The sequence below is a fragment of the Hibiscus syriacus genome, unplaced genomic scaffold, assembly GCF_006381635.1.
Source record: "Hibiscus syriacus cultivar Baekdansim isolate YM2019G1 unplaced genomic scaffold, ASM638163v2 tig00116984_pilon, whole genome shotgun sequence".
Classification (NCBI taxonomy): domain Eukaryota; kingdom Viridiplantae; phylum Streptophyta; class Magnoliopsida; order Malvales; family Malvaceae; genus Hibiscus; species Hibiscus syriacus.
In genome coordinates this window covers 22081-43896 of record NW_024063507.1, presented here as the reverse complement: position 1 = coordinate 43896, position 21816 = coordinate 22081, and the positions used below count along the sequence as shown (strand labels likewise).

Below are 21816 nucleotides of genomic sequence, written 5' to 3'. Positions count from 1 at the left end.
CGAAGCATCACGAGTCACGATCATGAATAATCATATCGATCCCCTCCGCCGCCCCCCCCCCCAAAAAAAAAAAATAATTACAGTTTTGTTACTCTATCAAAATTAGAATGAAAATTTACATTCCAAATCCTAAACATTCCCCCACCCTATATCTCTCTGCCTACCTATTCATCGTTCACTCCACAAAAAGGGAAAAGTAGGAAGATTTTTGCATCCTAAATTCAGCACTTGCTAATCTTCAATCTCCTCACAGTTGACAAGAACATCCTAAACATGTCATTACATTAACAGTTTCAGTTATCGAATAAATAAATCGAGTCTTAGTTTAATTCACATCGTAACGTTAAAAAAAAGAGATTTACTTACTCCCAGGACCATCATCCAATCACCTTCCTTGTCTTCATATGTAAGCACATGGTATTTGTCATAATGATCGCCATCAACCTCAGCTTCAGCCCCTGCAATAATAACAAAAGATATGATCATAAGAGAAAAACTACATTGTATTTTTCGTGAGAAAATCAGAAAAGTAAAAAATAAAGGAAGAAACTTTACAGATAATACTAGTGTTGAACATATGTTGAAGAGTCCTTATGAGGTCATAGTAATTATCATGAGCCAAAAGATCTAGCTTTCTCCCAATAGGAATCCCTTCCATGTAAACCTTAACAAAGAATGTCGCACAGTTACACTCATTTTCTTCTTCACCAAACACCTGCCTTAGCCTCACCTGCTCCCTGCCATCACAGTTCATTTTTTCACCACCATTAGCCCCAAACAAACGTAACCATTTCCAGATATAAAAGGAAACCAAGTAACCAACCTTTCATAAAGAGGAGCGGTTGAAATGCTAAGGCCGAGCCTAAGATCGGTGCCGAAATCCATGGAAGAAGCTGCACCGCCGGTGGTCGAGAAACCAAAGCGGTGGTTGCTGCTGCTCTCGAAAAACGATGACGGAGATGATCTGGCAGCCCTACCCATTTAATGAAGAAGAGTGAAGACAAATGAGGTAGCCGCCACTCGGGGTTTAAATAACCACAAAGATTGCGGGAGGAACACAAGGAGTAGTAATTTTTTGTTGGGAGAATCAATGCAATGGGGCAAGGCTTTCAAATAAATGGCTGTGCGGTTGGGCTGGGCAGCCGACAAGTACACGCGTCGTCCACCAAACCCAAGTTGTAATAATCACGGTGCTAACATTCTTTCTCGAAATTCGACTGTCTGGTTTTAATGTGCGCACTTCTATGTCTTGTGTTTGCCTGCTTGCCTTCGTCTTTTATAGCATGTATGAACAAAGTTTATTGTAATGATTTTATAAATTAATTTAATTAAAAATGTTTAAGGTAATCTTCATATATTGATTAGCCTTTTCACTGTGTATTAGAAGGTACGTGTGAAGAATTATTTCAATGTTATTACTTTTACTCAACTAAGACATGGTTTGTTTTATTTATTTTGAATGACGAGACATGATTTATTAATTGCATTTTGAGGGGAGGGCAGTGGTCAATTATGACACTAGAAACAGGGGTACAAAAGCATCGAAACTGTAGACATTAGGAAGAACATGTGAACTCGAAATTGCTGGCCGAAATCGATGTTCAATGGATAGAATTATCGTGTTGCGTAAAGTAACATAATTAAGGCTGCGTAATGATGATTTCGGGTTATGTGTGTATATATTAATTATATTAAGGAAAAATAAGAATAATAAAAACACAATTAATCATATATAAATTGCATTTAAATATATTCCTAATTGTTAATAATAAGATTAAATTACAAAAATATTCTTAAATTTGAATTTTACTATACAAAAAATTGCATTTAAATATATTTTGATTGTTAAATCGATTTTGACAAAATAAAAATGTATCGTGGTGAAATTAGAAGATCCCATCATGGAAATATGCGATCAAACTCAATTTGCAAACACAAGAAAAGAAAAGGTTGAATTGGATCTGGAAGGAAATCTTTGCCCACGTGTAGAAGGTAATTCTTTGTCTCACCTTAAAATAAATAAATAACACGATCGTTGATTATTTTTTTATCACTCGCCCACACAAGAAAGGGAATCCTTGCTTGCACCAAAAGAAACGCTATTTTTTTTTCCAAAGGAGAAGTGAAACAAACAAGAACAAAAGCAAAAGTTGATGTTCCCCATCACCCCCACCCATCACTTCTCATTTTCACAACCTATTAACCTCTTTTCTTTTAAACTTAACAATTATTATACAATTTTCTTTTAATTTATTAAATTCATAAATAATATTGAATATGTCTTTATATTCTAGCATGATTATATTTTGTACGTATTCAAGAGAAAAAAAATATAAAAATCTAACTTTAAATAAGAAGATATTAATGTCACCTAATCACTGGAATAGTGAAATTATTACTTAATTTTACATTTTAAAATTATTAAAAAATGTGTACATTAAGGAAAACCAAAACAAAGTTGTCATAATGAGGTGAATTATTTCATATTAGTTTAAAGTGAGGCATGGTATGTTCATCTAATTAGGTATATCATAAAATATTTAGATCATTGTACTTAGCAGCCAAAAGTATATATAAAATTGAATATATTTAAATCTAATTATCCAAATTTTGTAAACTACAATCAATAGAGAGAATATATTAATTCATTTAAAATATTATATAAAAAAATTATGATTTCATTTAATTATTGAATTTTGAAACATTTGATCTAGGGCTTAATGATCAGTTGAGCAACTTTAACTCGACTCGGTCAAAGTTCAGTAAAAACTCGAACTCGACTTGACTCGAACTCGACTCGAGATCTTAACGAGTTGAGTCAATCAAAGTCCAACTCGATTTAATAAGTTCATAACCAGCTCACTAATTTTTTTTATATATTTTTAGTAGTTATCTTAAAAAATTATTTCATACACTCAAAAATCAAATCTTTATTTTGGAGTTTAGACTTTAAAATTACTTCGTACACTCTTTTGATAAATTTGTTGGTTAAATTTATTAATTTATGTTTATATTAAGTTTTGTATAGTATTAGTAGATTTTACCTATAGATAATAAAATATGGTAAAAAAATTTTGTGAGCTTAGCGAACAACGAGAAGAGCAACGAGCTTAACGAGTAACGAGCTTAATGAGCAACGAGTCGAGCAACACGTTTTCTTAACTAGCATGAGTCAAGCAAAATTTTAACGAGCTTAACGAGCAACGAGTCGAGTCGAGCAATAATTTTTTTTAACGAGTACGAGTCGAGCACTATCCAACTCGCGATCAACTCGCTCGATAAGCACCCTAATTTGATGCAAAGAGGGTTGATTCTTAAAAGATATTTTGATCAGTATTTCGAGTAAACATATATTAGGGTTAACATCAGGGTTCCTACTGTCCAAAAAGTGGTTAACGTCTTTGGTGATGTAGCCTTTTATCTTTTTGCAGTTTCTACAACAATATCTTTTTACACATGTTTTAAGTAGATTCCATGGCCTGCATGTTTCGGCATGCCAACATCTTAACCCCAAATTTATGCTTACCGGTACTGCTTTACACAATTTCTTTAGGCTTTAGCATCCAACTAAAGCAGTAATCTTTGGGACTTTAGACTGTGAAGATAAAAGGAAATGTAATTAGAGATGGATCATCTTTTTGTCATCTCGAAATGGAAATTGAAGGTTCTATTTGATTTTAACTTGTCTTGATGATGTTTCAGTTCTCTCAAATTTATCTCAATTTTAAGATAAAATCTCATCACAAATTCGTTTCGATTTGAGTCAAATATTTTTAACGATGACATGGGACGGGACTAGCTGATTTTTTTGGCCGCCTTAACCTCGATCCGAAAATATATTCCCTAAACTTGACCCCGCATCGCCCCATAAATTTTAGATTTTCTTTTGCCCCGACCCCATCTCAAATTTTAGATTAAAACCTTGATCCCGACCCAACCCAATCCAAATATATTAATTATTTTAAAATAATTAAAATGATATATTCTATAATAATATATTATATAATTATTTATTATATTTTAAACTATTAAAATAATATTTTATAATAAATTTTATGTTTTTTAATAATTAAAGAATATATTTTAATAATATAAAAAAAAAAATCCCTATAATTTTAAATATATTATATAAAAAAAGATAAAATAATAATTTATACCAGATCGGGTCGGGTCGCTATTTTCACCTTAAACCTGGCCCCACCCCGCCCCGAAATTATATACCATATAACCCGTCCCGTACCGTCTCGATACCCGATTTTTTAAATGCCCTATAAAGTCAGGTCAAATCGGGACCCGTTGAGTTCGACTATTTCGACCATCTCTAAATATTTTTCTATTTTATTAAACAAGGTAAAGAGTTAATTGAAATATATGAATCAATTGCATCATATATCCTTCAGTTATGACCTTTATTTTAAATTGGTCCCTAAACTTTTAAACATTTTAATTACATCCCTAAACTATGACTATCATTCTAAATTAATTCTTAAACTTTTGGACATTTCATTTTTCATCCCCAAACTATGATTTTCATTCTAAATTGGTCCCCAAACTTTTTTGAACATCTCAATTTCATCCCAAATTATACATATATTCTGATCACATCTCTTGTTAATAAATTCGTTAGGCCAAGTTATATTATAATATGTTTTAAAAAATAAAATTTAGATTAAACTATTATTTAAACAAATTACATATTTGGATAAATTTAGGGATGAAATTGAAAGATTCATAAGTTTGTGGACTAATTTAGAATGAGATCTATATTTTGGGGAAAATTAGAATATTTAAAAGTTTAAGGACTAATTTAGAATTAGAGCCATAATTTGGAGATAAAATTGGAATGATAAAAAATTTAAAGACCAATTTGAAACAAGGGTCATAGTTTGAGTATATATATATAAAGAGAAGAGTATTATTGTAATTATCTTTAAATATATAAAATTTAAACACCATTTTTATCCCCAAATATTTATTATTATTTTTATTACAAAAAAGGAGGAAAGACAAAAATCAGAAGAAATGGGACAAAAATCCCTTAATATCCGGTGCCCATGCCCCGATTGTTCCTACTTTCACTATTGCCACCATCTCTACCTCAACTGTTGCCTTTGCAACCAACATGAAATCCATTGATGCACACCATCTCCATCATGGGTTATATAAGGCAAGCAAACAAATCAAGGGGGAAGCTTTTCATTTTTTTTCTTTTCTTCGTAATCACAAGAGGGGTTCTATAAAATCCTCTAAAAAACATGTAAATGGAGATTGTAACACCCTAAACTCGTATGACACACAGTCGACCAATTAGGATGCTACACGGAACCACCGAAGTGGCTGACGAACAAATTTCTTAATTTTCTTACTTTCTCTAACTTTAAAATGGCCATTTTAAGTAAAAACATACATAATAAAATATAATTTAAACTTTACATTGGGAAGCTCCCAAAATAATTATTTACATTCCAAAAATATACAAACCAACTTTAAATTGAATATACGACTTAACTTTACAATAGGGTTCATAAATATACATGCCCTTCAAAAACTTGAGACGTACTCTAATTTGCTCTTGGTTTGGACCTTGGTCGCTCTAAGGCTTCCACGAATGCGCTTCACCTAATAAACGTAAGGTAACAATTATTGTTTTATCACATATCACATGTACTTATAATTAACAATCTCATATCATATAACATACATTGTTTGAATATGTTCACAAGAATCATATATCATTAATCAAATCATACAACCATATATATATATATATATATATATTACGCATGTGTTTATAATGATTATCATGTATACAGGTTCATAACTACTCTGCTATGAATACTAACATAGGAATAGACTTGTCACAAGTCTTAATTCCTTTGAAATATATCTATAGTAAGCACTCACATTGGCCTCACTTAGTTTCCAATTCCACCTTTATGATTTCCTTATTTGGATCGAATCCTAATTCAGTAATCGTTCTGGAACTTGCTTACATTTTATGTCTACATAATCATACATTTATACATATCAGTATTCCAAATAACATACTCTAATTTCTCGTTTCTTAAACTAAATGAAAGGCTAAATTTCATTTTCTATTTAAAGTAGTATCGGTACCCCTAAAGGGTATCGATACATTCCCCAACTGTAGTATCAGTACCATACCTAGGTATCGATACCCATATTACATTATGTAATTCTCGTTTCAAAGATGGTATCGATATCGTTCTAAAAGTATCGGTACCCTTGGTATCGATATTGTTCTTCAGGTATCGATACCACATGAATGCCTTCCTTGTTTTTACTCTTGAAGTATCAGTACCTGATGAATCGATACCGATACCCATAGCCCAGAAATCACTTTTTAAGCCCGAAAATTCACTTATTTCAGCTCAAACACTTCATGTTTCATCTCGTGTATATTCTTAACTCATATACACATGCTTAAATCCATTTATACTCATTTATCACATCTTTAACCTTAAAATCCTATCATTCATATGTAAATCAAGAATTACACCCAATTTTCAACATGTTCTAATTCCAATTCTATCATTTCATATCTCTTAATTCAACTATTGACAAGTAAAATTTAGCTTCCAATTCTACTTATCAACTCTTTTCCAAAATTTCATTTAAAAACTCCTAATCTTTAATCTCTCCTAACTCCTTCATTCTTTTATTTTAAGATGACTTAATCTTTCCTTAAGCTTAAGTATTATCCAAGGATCATCACCAACTCTAAGATTCAACAAGAAATTAACTAACTAGAAAACTCACCTTTGCTTTGGCTTTCACGCATAAAGAAAGAGAAGAAAAGAGAACTCTAGAAAGTTTTTCCTTCCTCCCTCATCTCTCACGTGTAAATTTATAATCCCTCTCAAATTAATTATCTTACTATCAAATGACCATTTTGCCCATCTATTTTTCCTTATTTGATATTTAATCCTATACAAAATTTATAATATAAATCCCCGCACTATTTAATTTATTTACTATGACCAATAAATTTTGAAATATTTCAATTTAGCCACTAACCAGGTATTGAGGATGTTACAATTGTAATGTCCCTAAATACGAGTTAGGAGTTTTAGATTATTCGATTGGGTATTAGAATAAACCTCTATTATTATCGTAAGCTTTGAACCCCAAATAGATTAGATTTAGACCTTAAATAAACCCAACAAGCCTTAAAATGATTCTTTTAATCTAGACCTAAATATGGAGGGACTAGGGGAGTAATTATCCCAATTTTTCAAAGAAAAGTTGAATCCCCTTAATTGTTTATGATATCACGTCTGAACCATTTTTCCTCTTTTTTTATCACATGCTTAGTATTCTTCCCCTATTCTTCATCAAACTTTTCCCTTCCAAGCCAAGGTAAAGCTAGGAACTTTAAGAAACTCAAGCCTCATTTGAGAATTCTAAGGTAAGAACTACAACCTTTACCTCTCAAGCTTCAATTCAAGCTCTCATTTGAAAGTTTTGGTTGAGTTAACAAAAAATGGGTTTAAGTAGGGTTTATGGAACCTTGTGATTCAGTATGTTTTTGGGATATTTTTAAGTTGTAGAAACGTTTCTAACCTTATCCCAAATGTTTTCATGAATTGATAACTCATTTTTTTGTTTTAATTAGGGTAAGATAAGGGTAAGAGCTCTGAGCCAAAGAGCAAGAAAAAACTAACTCTTGAGTGATTCAAGAACGTTTTGCAATAGCTTGGGATCAAGGAACATGATTCTAACTAGACCATAATACATGTAGATCCTTGTATGTACATTTTGGTATGTTTTGTTCATGTAAGCATGCTAGAGTAATTTCATGGAAAAATCCAATTTTGTTGTTTAGAAGCATGAAAGATGATATCTTTTTACCTATAAGACCTCAAATAAGACTTTAATAAGCTTTATTGGTACTAGGGGAGTGTAACGGTGAGTTTTAAATGCATTTTTGTGATAAAAAAGAGCACTCTAGTGCTTCAGTAGCGGTACTGGAAGAACAATATCGATATTGTTCTTAGTTTTTAGGTAAAAAACAAGGTTATTTGTGAGAGTAAGAATTGATACCCCTTCAAGGAGTATTGATACTTGGGGCCCACTATCAATACTTAGAGGCTCAATATCGATACCGAGGCATTTATGAAAACATCGAAGCCAAATTCGGTATCGATACTCATAGGAGTATCGATACTCCTCAAAAGAGTATTGATACCAAGGTATTTTTCAAAACATCGAAGTAAATTTTGGTATTGATACTCAGGTGAGTATTGATACCCAAGGGGTCAGTATCGATACTGCTGGCACAGTACCGATACCCATGGTGATGTTGGAAATTTTAGTTCAATCGGTTTGGGTGTTTTGAGTTTGCTTAAGTTTCAAGTATTCAATACAATTGAAAATAATCAAGTTAACTAATTTCTCACCTAGAAATCAAGCAAGATAGGATGACATAAGACTTGTCTTTGTATGATGCTCAGGAAACAGCTAGGACACCCGAGTTACTCTAGCATTATGATGATTTTCCTTTGTTGTGAATATCCATATATTATCTTTTTGTATGCATTCGTGAACGTAAATTTCGGGTCATGCCAGTACGAGTGATGATGCACGTAAACTCTGAAACTATACTTTATGCTAGACTAGGTTTAGAATGTGAGCTTCTGATGCACGTAAATTTCGATCCAAGATTTGATATAAGTTTTTATACACGTAAATTTCATGATGCACGTAAATTTGCTATAAGTTTTGATGCACGTAAATTTTGGTTCTTACCCCGAAGTTATCACGTTCTTGATAGGTAGTGTGTTATCCAAAATACACGTAAATTCCTCCGAGCACACTACCCGACCTATCTCATATTTGTTATGTATTTTTGCATGTTTATGACTTTACACACTGGCATGTTCATGTAATGAATGAATGTAGTATTGCATAGTTATTCTCGTGGCACTGACCTTGTAAGCTCACCATATGGAATGTGTTTTTGTACGCATGTTAGTAGAGGGATCGTTGAGGAGCTTATTGCATTAATACATTCCAGACCGAACGATTTAGACCCTGTATGCATTCTATATGGACCCTGTATTATTTGATTATAACTCTATTTCTATTTTGATTTAAATTTTATAGTCGTATTATACGTATTTTGGGAGACTCCTATACTTTGTAAACATTGATTTAAATTTCGCTACTATGATGAATGAATGATTCTGATGTTTACCAATGTTTTTGAAAAGAAATTTTCATGTTGACCATTACAGTTGTTTTGTTTGGCATTGTAATCCATGTATCTTTAGGTCAAACTAGATTAGGGTGTTACATTTAGTGGTATCAAAGAGTCCAATTTTATTCGTTCTTAGGACCCGTAGGTTAGAATCAGTAAGTGTTGTGTGAGTACATGCCCTAGAGTGTCAAGTATACTTAAGTTTTTGGAATGGAGATAATGACCTCACTTTTCTTTTTGATTTCAGGATTCAACCATGGCCAGGAGGAGAGTCGTATCTCTTTGGCCAGAGATTTCGATCATGAGAACACCTCATATTCTGATCAGGAGGTACCTATGGACGCTAGTGTTAATAAGGTGATATTTTTTTCATGATATAACCTCGACCCTTATACAAATTATTTGAGCTATATCGAATTCATTTTCTATACCGCACTCTCACATGTACCACTAGCTCAGCCTACTATGGTACTCCAGGAGTCCTCAATCGAGAGGCACCATCAATATAGGGCAACTGACTTTTATGGATCTGGAGACGATATCTCCATCTCCCTAGATTAGTGGCTTTAGAGACGCTCTGTACCGTTCGTCAGTTGCACCTCACTCCCAAGGGAAAGTTAGAGTGTGTCACCGCTCTTCTGAAGGGTGACATGATTGACTAGGGGGAGACCGTAGAGTTTCTCACCTGGGATCATTTTTCTGATAGAGTTCAGGGAGAAGTACATCGGTGAGGCCCACATTAACAATCTGCGTGACCTGTTTCTACACCTGACCCAAGGTGACCGAATCGTACTTGAGTATGAGAAAGAGTTTCTCTGGCTGAGTAAGTACGCTCTATATCTCATTTCAACTGAGGCTCATCATTATAGGAGGTTCAGGAAGGGCCTCCACTTGGATATCTAGACTCATCCAGTAATCGATCCTTCTCGTGTCTTTATAGAGCTGAGCCAACAGGAAAAAACTGTTGAAAGGATTTTGAAAGAGAAAGCCCAAGTGGTGGTGATTTAGTAGGTCAGAGTATGAGGGCTCTGAAGATAACTAGGCAGTCTTATTCGTCAGCAAAGAGGGTCACGGGCCCCTAGAGTTTAGGGAGATCGCCATCAAGACCATCTAAGGGAGCATCCTATAGTTCAGATAAAGAAGATATATATAGAGTCTGTAGGAGACCCTTATCATAAGCTTTTGGATATAGCACTAACATATTAGAGAGGGCACCAGATCATCCAGTGTGTCCGACTTGTGGCAGGAGGCACCCCAGGGCGAGCGACTGGATGTTGCTTTAGATGTGGGTCCTTGGACCACTTTATTTAAGATTATCGTAGAGCTCAAAGTTCATCCCCCGCATCATTACAGAGATTTACCCCATCTGTTTAGCGAGGTTCGAGGATCCTCGAGGGGTGACGATCTAATTGAGAGAAGTACAATAAGGGTACTACTAGATCAGAGTATATCTAGGAGCCCAGAGTAATATCACATCAGTATGTCATCCGAGCCCAGGAGGAGTGTTATGTTGAGGATATGATTTCATGTATACTCATAGTTTTCTCCATTCTTATTTCTACATTGGTAGATTCAGGTTCCACCCATTCTTATGTGTGTTACGATCTGGTCCAAGAAAGAAACATTCTTGTTGAGGATTTAACAATAGGGGTCAATTTGTCTAGTCCCCTAGGTTTAGTCGTTTTGGTTGACAAGGTTCACCGTCGTTACCCCGTAGAGCTTCAAGGTGAGGTATTCTTAGCCAACTTAATAGAGCTACCATTTTGAGAGTTCGACGTCATCTTATGAATGGATTGGCTCTCTGAGCATGATGCAAGTTTGAGGTGCAAGGTGAGACAACTTAAACTTCACAGATGATGAGACTAAGGTAGTGATGATCAGTTAAAGTGTGGGTTGTACTACCAAAGTTGTTTCGATAATCAAGGATCATAGTTTGTTGGATGAGGGGTGTGAAGCCTTCCTGGCTCATGTGGTGGATATACGAGTTTATGTTCTGATGCTTGAAGACATTTGTATCATGCGAGAGTTCTCTGATTTGTTGTCGGATGAGTTATCAAGGTTACCACGTGATCGTAAGGTCAAGTTTAGTATTGAGGTTATGCGAGGTTCAGCTCTGGTGTCTATTGCACCGTATCGTATGACACTAAAAGTGTTGAAGGAGCTAAACAATAAAATTCAAGAGTTGTTAGTTAGGGGTTTTATTTAACCGAACGTTTCACCTAGGGAGCACCAATTATTTTTATTAAGAAAAAGGATGGGTTGATAAGGTTATGCATCGACTACCGATAGCTATATAAGTTGACAGTCAAGAACCCATACCCTATCCTATTCGACCAACTTAAGGTCACATGTATGTTCTCCAAAATAGATTTGAGGTCAGGGTTTTATTAGTTGAAAGTGAAAGATGCCGACATTATCAAGATTGCTTTCAGTAGAAGGTAAGACCATTACGAGTTTCTCGTGATGCCGTTTGGACTCACCAATGCCCAATAGTATTCATGGATTTGAAGAAATGTCTCTGCCAACCTATTTGGATCAGTTTGTAAATGTGTTCATCGATCACATTCTTGTGTACTTTCGATCCGAGGAAGAGCATGATCAACACCTTTACATCATTTTGCAGACACTTTGTGAACATCATTTATATGCCATGTTTGGTAGTGTTAGTTATGGTTGGATGAAGTAGAATTTATTGGTCATGTTATAGTAGCCAATGGAATCTGAGTAGATCCCCAGAATATTAAGGTGGTGCTAGAGTGGGAACCACCTAAGAATATCACTGGAATACGTAGTTTCTTAAGCCTTGCAGGGTACTACCGTCGTTTCGTCAAGGGTTTCTCCATTATTGGAGAACCGTTAACCAAATTACTTAAGAAAAGATTTCCTTTTGTATGGAACAAGCGCCAAGTAAGTTTTAATTAGTTGAAAGAAATCCTTACGAACACACTCCCATCACGTAACTCAAAGCCTAATACCTCGCCCTGGTGAACCTGCTCAATCTGAGCCCTTAACTGGTCATATGAACTCTACAATCTCTTGGTCTCACCTACTAACTTTTTTTTGTCTCACAGCTCGACTAACAACCCACCTTCACTAGTCAGACTCAAATGTGCTAGGAAGGCTCGCAACTTTATCATCGATTTTTTGCTCAAGGCGTCCACCACTACATTTACTTTACCTGGATGGTAATATATCATACAATTTTAGTCCTTAAATTACTCAACCTACCTTTGTTATGTAAGGTTCAATTCCTTCTGAGTGAGTAGGTACTATAGGCTCTTGTGATCGGAGAAGATAATTACTTCTCACCAATGAGGCAGTGTTGTCAAATCTTCAATGCAAATACTAATGCTGCTAGCTCTAGCGTGGGGGGTAATTGCGCTCATATGGTTTAAGCTGACGGGATGCATAAGCCCAACTTTACCCTTCTACATTAGTACATATTCAAGATCATGCAACGAAGCGTCACTGAAAACTGTAAAGTCATTTCCCGACTCTAGTTGAGTCAATACTGGGGCCTGGGCTAATATGACCTTCAACTGCTCGAAACTTTTATATCGCATTTAATCACATGTGAAGGGAACTTCATTCTGAAGCAATTTGGTCAGTGGGACAACTATCATTAAGAAGCCTTGAATGAACCGATGATAATACCCGACTAGACCTAAGAAATTGTGTAACTCTGACACATTCTTAAGTGGCTCTCACTCAACTATGGCTTGAATCTTTTGAGGGTCGACTCATATGTCATCTACTGACATAACATGACACATAAATGAAACTTCTGACAACCAAAACTCATACTTTCCAAATTTGACATACAACTACCATTCCAAAAATCTCTTTAGGACAATACGAAGGTACTAGTCATGCTCCTCTTCTAATCGTATGTAAACGAGAATGTCATCAATGAAAGACTCGGTTTATCAGATCCAATAATACTATCAGGGAATTGGTGAGTACAAACAACATTACCAAGAACTCATAATGATCATACCTCTTCATGAAAATCATTTTTTCTACATCGATATCCTTCATCTTCAACTAATATTAACATGACCATAACTTGACCTTGGAAAACACACGCTCCCTTCGGTTGGTCAAAGAGGTCATCTATCCTAGGGAGAGGATAACAGTTCTTGATGGTTAGCTTGTTTAATTGTTTGAAGTCAATGCACAGCCTCATCAACCTATCCTTTTTCTTAACAAATGAGAATGGTGCTCCCTATGGAGATATTCTCGATCGAATGAAGGCCTTCTCTAGTAACTCATTGATATGTGCCTTTAACTCCCTTAGTTTTATCGATGTCATTCGGTAGGGAGTAATGGACATTGAAGTTGAACCCAACATTACCTCAATACCAAACTCTAATTCACAGTTGAGTGGTAAACATGGAAACTCTTCTGGAAATACATCATAGAAATCTCGCACTACACAGATGTCCTCATGTGTCAGAATTAAAACTCGAGTATTGATCATGATGTGATCCTGTCTAGCACGAACTTTATTCATGACATACTCACATCATTGAAGATCCATCAAGCTCAATATAAGGGAGTTCTACCTTACTTTATATTATATTTACTCATTTATGCACTATATATTATTATGAGCATACATTTGCATATTAGACTATACTTGAATTATCATAACATGTGCATTCATTCATTATGTCATATGGTTTGCATCATTAATTGATATTCATGCATATAATCTATAGTTATAATAATAATATTCACTCATTATCATATGATGCATGAGTTATTATTATAACATATAGTTCACATTTTTATCATATACACATTTATATAGTTTATGTACTTAACTTATTCTTTATGTTATGTGTGTAGGTACATTCGGCCATAACTTGGGAGCTATCTTGGAGCAAAATGGTGAAAGCAACAGCAAAGAAACTTATATGGGGACGTTTAGGAGAACATATGGAACATTTGGTGAAAACATTGTCCGGAGACCTGTGAGCTCATAGCTGGATTAAACTGAAGATTTGAGCTACAAGATGACTTCAATTCAGCTTGGGAGATGCACCATCATCATCACCACTTAGGACACTTCAAATATGTCCTAAGTCAATTTTGTGAAATCGTACATTTTCGCGAATAGTTGCCACCTCAAAAGGTACCTTTTCACAAGGAGCTGCCATAATGTTCATCATGCTACAACTCACCTATGGCCAGCTCACCTCCAGCTCATTCACCCTAGAACTAGCTCAAACATAAAAGGTTACCTTCCAATAATTGTGACCTTTCATGAATGATGTTTCCCATTGAAGATTTCCTTTCATCAAGGTGCACGTTGGTGAAGAGATTACATCTTATTGGAGGCCTAAATCATGAAAAGACATGAGATAAGGCACCATACCTATTCGGCCACCGCCCACATGCCTTGCACATGAAGACTTTGGCGCCAATTTGAGGAGACACAACACTATTTGGCCAAGGAATGTAACTTTGGCGCCAAGATTAACAAGCATGTTACCATTCGGCCAAGGGAGATGTATATTCATCTTAGCCGAAACATCATGACCCCTTTGAAGAGGTAGATGAATCATCACAAAGCCAAGGGACTTCTCCTTTCATTTTAAAGCATTATGTACTTTCATAAAGAATCATGTACTTGCCAAAACATTATGTGACTATTCGGCCAAGCCCTCTCATTTCCTATAAATTGAGAGGCTTGCTATCAATTGTACTCATCTCAGTTCATAATATAAACAAACCTTTGTGAGTTAATTCTCTGTTCAAAGTTCTTTGTGAACTTTATCGATTAAGCAAGTATATTTCTTGTACTTGTGGCGTCATTCAATCACCATTGCTTCCTAAATTCCTAGATTTTATATCTAGTGGGTTGAAGACACTACTACCACCCCTCAAGAAAGTTTGTGAAGATCGAGTTGTGCTCTCTAGCATTGCTTCCTCTTTGGCGAGTTTGAGATACAGCATCATCACCATCTTCTATACAACATCCACGCCATCAACCATCTTCCATCAAGGCCACCAACAACTTCATTATAATTCCGTAGACATCTCTTTTCATCTCTTTCATTCCATTACTTTATTATTTATTCATTTCATATTCCATTACTAATATATTCTTATAATCTTTGTTGCATTCATACTTATAACTCAAGGACAGCAGTATTTGTTATTCCTAGATCGGGACAACAATAAGGCTATTTATTCACTTTCATTGAAGAGTGTAGATTCAACCTATATCAAGCGGTATTCAGAGCATAGTTGGATTGAAAAAAAAGTGTCATTGGCGTGCAACAACAAAAGTAAAAAAGAAAAGAAGTTCAAAAGGAAATCAAAAGCTCCTACAACAACAAAGGAGTTTAAAACAAAAAGAAAAACCTAAAGAAAAAAAAGAAAATGGATTTCAAAAAAAAAAAAAGCAAAGCCAAGGAAAAGTGCTCTACCATTACAAGTCAATCAATGAGGTATATCTACACTAGAAAAGATAACCTTATTATGTCTTGTGAAAGAGTGCAGTAAGTGTTGTTTCTTGGGTTGTAAGTCACATTTTCCTTTCTTTACTTTCATTTTCCTTGTCTTCAACCTTTTCTTTACTTTCATTTCCTTGAATTATTTCTTCTACCTTTCCATTTCTTCTTTTCCTTTCTACCCTAACCTATTTTGCAGACGACGCACACAAGAAGATAAATAACTTGTCTAATCTTGAGTAAGTTCTTCAAAGGACTTAGCAAGAGAGATCGAGTGGAAAAAGGCTTATTGAGTGAGTGAGATCAGAAGGGGAATTGTAAAAGCCAAATCATATTTCCGAGTGTAAACACGAGTGTTGAGTGGAGTGATCTCTTAATTTTCTTTGGAGTGAAGATTGTGAGGCTTTGAGAGCGCGCTGGTAAGGTTTTAATTTTTTTCTACTAACAATGTCTTGTGATCTTTCATCTTTCCAAACATTGAATAACGAACAAGCAAAGAGCAAACACATTTCACACTCATTCCCATGTAAATGGTAAAGTGTGTCTTATAGATATTGACGTAGGAAGTTGTACAAACATTGCAAACACATACATGGTAAACAAATTGGGGCTTACAACGATCAAACATTCCAACCCATATGAATTGCAATGGTTGAACGACGAGGAATAATTGAAGGTTACTGAACAAGTACTTGTTTCATTCTCACTTGGAAGGTACAAAGAAGAGATTCTATGTGACGTGGTGCATATGAATACGAGTCATTTACTCTTGGGGAAAAACCATGGCAATTTGATAAGAGGGTTATCCATGATGGATTCAAAAATCAGTATTCATTCTACCACAATGAAAGAAAAGTCATCTTGACTCCATTATCTCCTAGCTGACTGAATGAAGATCAAAATCATTTGAAAAGGAGCATTGAAGCATTGAAAGAGTAACTTAAAGACAATGCAATTGAAATAGAACGTTTGGAAGAAAATTCAAATGAAGAAAAGCTTTTTAAAGTTGAACAAAATGTTGGAGTTGAAAATGATAAGAGAATGGATGTAGAAAATGAGGAGAATGAAGAACAAATTTTCACTAACCTTACTCTTTCATCTATTATTCCTATTATTTTGCAGGATATTCCAAGAGATGTATCTTTTAGAGGAGATGGTTTAAGAATCATGAATTTTGGAGGACTAAAAGATGTGACCTTTGAAGAACCAATAGGCGAGACTCTTAATGTTTCAAAGGTTATACCAATTGAAGTTCCAAAAGAATCGTCACTTGAAGTGCCAAGAGTTGTGTTCGTTGATATTCCAAGTGAATTGCCAATCCTAAAAAGAATCCAACAACCAACTCCTATTAAACATCCACCTTGATTTGATGTTTCCAATCATCTTGTTAATAATTTTTTATATTTTAACTTTGATTTACTTTGCAGGAATTTGAGTTATGTACATGGTATTATCCTACCAAACGTTAATGATAAGCTCATTTGTCATTATAAGCTTGATTGGTGCATTGAACTCAATCAATTCAAGAAGTTTCAAAGGTTAACACTCTCCAAAAAATATCATGATGATTCAAAGAGTGGAGATAAAGAGTTACATACTCTTTTTAGAGAACATGATGTGTCGGATCAAAAAGTGATACAAGAAACAAGATCCATCATCAAAGGACACATTGCAAATTCATATTCCAACAAAGAAATTTTCTTTGAATTGCAGGATATTACAAATGACACAATTGGTCAAATAGAAGAACTAAGAGGCGTGATCCATGGAAGCTTAATAGAATTATCTTTTCAAGTGCCAAAAACTATAATTTTTCATGATTCAATGGACATTACTTTTGAGCCAAATAATATTTCTTTTGGGTTACAAAGAGATATGATCATTCAAGACAATATGTCTTCAAAAGACATAACTTTTGGCTATCCAAAACATGAAAACAGGGAGTACAACTTTCACTTAATCATAATTAATAATTCTCTTACTTATGAAAGTTTCTTCTCTTTTCAAATCATGGACATTCAAGGAACATATTCAAGGGATATGACTTTTGATAAGAATCCTTTCATAAAGATGACCTATGGAGGCAAACCAACAACGATTGAATGTCCGTACAATTTGGAGAAGTCACCTTTCGATTTGAAGACAAATGGGTCAAAAGAAGGGGAGGATGATGTGATCCTATCTAGTACGAACTTTCTTCATGAAATACTCACATCATTGAAGATCCATCAAGCTCAATATAAGGGAGTTCTATCTTACTTTATATTATTTACTCATAACATGTGCATTCATTCATTATGTCCTATGGTTTGCATCATTGATTGATATTCATGCATATAATCTATAGTTATAATAATAATATTCATTCATTATCATATGATGCATGAGTTATTATTATAACATATAGTTCACATTTTTATCATATACACATTTATATAGTTTATGTATTTAACTTATTCTTTATGTTATGTGTGTAGGTACATTCGACCATAACTTGGGAGCTATCTTGGAGCTAAATGGTGAAAGCAACATCAAGGAAACTTACATGAGGACGTTTAGGAGAACATAAGGAACATTTGGTGAAAAAATTGTCTAGAGACCCGTGAGCTCATAGCTGGATATAGTTGAAGATTTGAGCTACAAGATGACTTCAATTCAGCTGGGGAGCTGCACCATCATCATCACCACTTAGGACACTTCAAATATGTCCTAAGTTAAATTTTATGAAATCGTATCTTTTCGTGAATAGTTGCCTCCTCCAGAGGTACATTTTCAAAAAGAGCTGCCATAATGTTCATCATGCTACAACTCACCTATGGCTAGCTCACCTCCAGCTCATTTACCCTAGAACTAGCTCAAACATGAAAGGTTATCTTCCAACAATTTTGATTTTTAATGAACGATGTTGCCCATTGAAGATGCCCTTTTATCAAGGTGCAAGTTGGTGAAGAGATTACATCCATTGGAGGCCTAAATCATGAAGGGACATGAGACAAGGCACCATACCTATTCGGCCACCACCCACATGCCTTGCACATGGAGACTTTGGCGCTAATTTAGGGAGACACAACACCATTCGACCAAGAAATATAACTTTGGTGCCAAGATGAACAAGCATGTTAACATTCGGCCAAGGGAGATGTATATTCATCTTAGTCGAAACATCATGACCCCTTTGAAGAGGTAATCGAATCATCACCAAACCAAGGGACTTCTCCTTTCATTTTAAAGCATTATGTACTTTCATAAAGAATCATGTACTTGTAGAAACATTATGTGACTATTAGGCCAAGCCCTCTCATTTCCTATAAATTGATAGGCTTGCTATCAATTGTACTCATCTCATTTCATAATATAAGCAAACCTTTGTGAGTTAAATCTCTCTTCAAAGTTCTGTGTAAACTTTATTGATTAAGCAAGTATATTTCTTATACATGTGGAGTCATTCCTTCACCATTGATTCCTAAATTCCTAGATTTTATATCTAGTGGGTTGAAGACACTACTACCAACCCTCAAGCAAGTTTGTGAAGATCGAGGTTGTGCTCTCTAGTATTGCTTCCTCTTTGGCGAGTTTGAGATACAACATCATCACCATCTTCCATACAACATCCATGCCATCAACCATCTTTCATCAAGGCAACCAACAACTTAATTCTAATTCTGCAGCCATCTCTTTTCATTTTTTTCATTCCATTACTTATATTTTTTATTCATTTCATATTCCATTACTAATAATATTCTTATAATCTTTTTTGCATCCATACTTATAACTAAAGGACATCAGTACTTGTCAGTCCTAAATCGGGACAACAATAAGGCTATCTATTAACTTCCATTAAAGAGTGTATAATCAGCCTATATCAGATCACATGAGTGAATAATGCCTCACATCATTGGTTTATCATCCACTGAGCTTTTATAGCTAACATGATCCTTAACTAACCCGATTCTCACTAATCATCAGTAAATTGGTACCATCATCTACCTTGAGCTTAAATTATCTGACCTTGCATTTCAACACTAGTGTTGTGCCCATATAACCAATCCATACCCCAAAATTATGTCAAGCTATTAGAATGTTAACCCTATCAAGTTTGCTAGAAAGATCTGACCTTGAATATCTACTAGGCACCTCTGGTGAATTTTATCTACCAAAATGTCTAGACCTAGAAGGCTCAATACTCAAACTCTTTTGCTAGAATTTATATCTCTTGTACTAGCTCACGACATATGTAAGAGTGGGTGGAACTAGGATCTATTAATGAGTTAACTGGAATAGAAATTATTATAAATGTATATGATATCATATCTTTCATATCACACTCCTCAAAGGCTCTCACCATGTATTTTCTGAAGGCTACTCTCGGCTCTGCTCTAGCCACTAACCTAGCAGTCCCTCTATTATACTACCCAAAAATAGCACTACCACCAAGTCACTAACCCCGATATCTCTGAACGGATGGTGTTGATCTTTGATTCGATGCTAGAAGCACTCTTTCAATCCCCAAACAATCTCTAATAAAATGGTCTAAGGAGCCACAGTTGAAGTAACACCTCAATCCCTATTGATATGTCACTATGTGTCTCCTCCTGCACTGAGCATAGATCGAATAAGTTAAGACTCTCGTCGAATCACTAGCACTCAACCTAAACACTAATACCAGGGGTCTCCTCTTAGGCTTAAACCTACCTCCACGGTCCGAACTCTGACAGACTCTCCTCGGTTGTATTATTAGGGGTCTCCACGGACCCTGATTATCATTGGCCTTCTTGGTGAAAGTTTGAGATGATCCCGTTGGCTCGGTGGCTTTCCTAGACTATCATACGATCTCACCAATCACCTAACCCTCTAACTTAAAACCCTATTAACCACTTTTTTCGGGCGATACAACTCGATAAAGACCCTGGGAGGGTCGATTGCGAGATACGATAGAATATTTGAGGTGTAGGCTCTCTCTGAATCTTTGAAAAATGTGGTCCTCAGTCAAAACCAACTTTGGAATGTATCTAATCAATCAGAGCAACTCCCGCTTGTACTCCATCACTGTTCATTCCCTCTTAGCTAAGTTTAAAATCTGCTCCCTCAGATCATTAGTGTGAGCCTCTCCAATGTAATTATAACGAAACTCTAACAGTAAGTGCTCCTAAGATGGTCTCTCTGGCTCTAGTGTCATCTCTATTGTCTCCCACCAATCCATAGTTTCACCCTTGAGTAGGGTAGTGACGTACTCGAGCTTACCCTCGGGTAGAGTTGTTAGAGAGTACAGAGGGTCTCTCACAGCCACTGATCTACTAAGATGGGGCCATCATACCCAAAGCCATAAAACTTTGTAGTCTTATATCTGCAGAGAAACTCTACAGTGACATCCTAGGGTACTACTAAGGGCTAAGCTGAAAGTGCTAGTGGGGGTGGTACAGTTGAGGCACTGGTATGGCTCTAACAATTTGCCTAAGTACTGAGGTCAAGTCCCTAAAAAAGGTCACTTCATCGACCTCGTGTTAGCTAGTATGTCAAGTTTATCCGTATCTGGGACAAACTCGCCATTGATGTCAGCTAATAATAAGGCATGGCTCTCGTCTCTACCGTCTTGATTATAAGTTAGGTCTTCTACCATAGGTTTTTTGAAATTAGAAAGGAAAAGAGGTTATTATCATCATTTCATACATTTAAATACTCTTGACACTCTCGAGACATCCACATACATAGACATTTACTGACTCTAGCCCACTGGTCCTACGAACGACTAAGTCTGATACTCTGATACAACTAAATATAACACCCTAATCCAGTTTGACCTGAAGAGTGAAGGATTAAAATGCCACACATGACCATTGAAGTGGATAACCCAAAATTTTCTTTTAAAATAAACTATAAAACATCATATAAAAACCATTCATAATGATATAAAATAAAAACATAATAATCAAAGTTTACAAATACGGGGGAGCCCCCATTACATCCCAAAATAATAATTTTGAGTTTAAAATAAAATAGAGTTACGACTTAATACAAAAGGGTATACAAATAGTACATGCTTTCTAAAAATATCTCAAGATGTACTCTAATGCTTTGGTTGGTTTAGAAGTTGCTGGCAACGATATTGCTCCTCGACTGGTCTCCTAAGAACCTGTT

The 21816-nt window shown here is 35.3% G+C and overlaps 1 protein-coding gene across 1 annotated transcript; it reads right to left on the bottom strand.

The window, feature by feature from the left end:
• Window positions 1-231: 231 nt before the first annotated feature.
• Window positions 232-984, bottom strand: LOC120193059 (auxin-responsive protein IAA20-like). The gene is made up of 4 exons (XM_039195673.1): window positions 824-984; window positions 556-737; window positions 367-458; window positions 232-267 (listed from the first exon to the last, which is right to left on the bottom strand). The coding sequence occupies exons 1-4, from the start codon at window positions 979-981 to the stop codon at window positions 232-234; spliced, it is 468 nt and encodes a 155-aa protein (XP_039051604.1). The 5' UTR covers window positions 982-984.
• Between the last annotated feature and the right edge of the window lie 20832 nt (window positions 985-21816).

Coding starts and splice junctions, on each gene's coding strand:
- LOC120193059 (XM_039195673.1), bottom strand. CDS start 981: ATGGGTAGGGCTGCCAGATCATCTCCGTCATCGTTTTTCGAGAGCAGC. Junction 738..823: donor ACCGCTCCTCTTTATGAAAG/GTTGGTTACTTG, acceptor CTGTGATGGCAG/GGAGCAGGTGAGGCTAAGGC. Junction 459..555: donor GTTCAACACTAGTATTATCT/GTAAAGTTTCTT, acceptor TTATTATTGCAG/GGGCTGAAGCTGAGGTTGAT.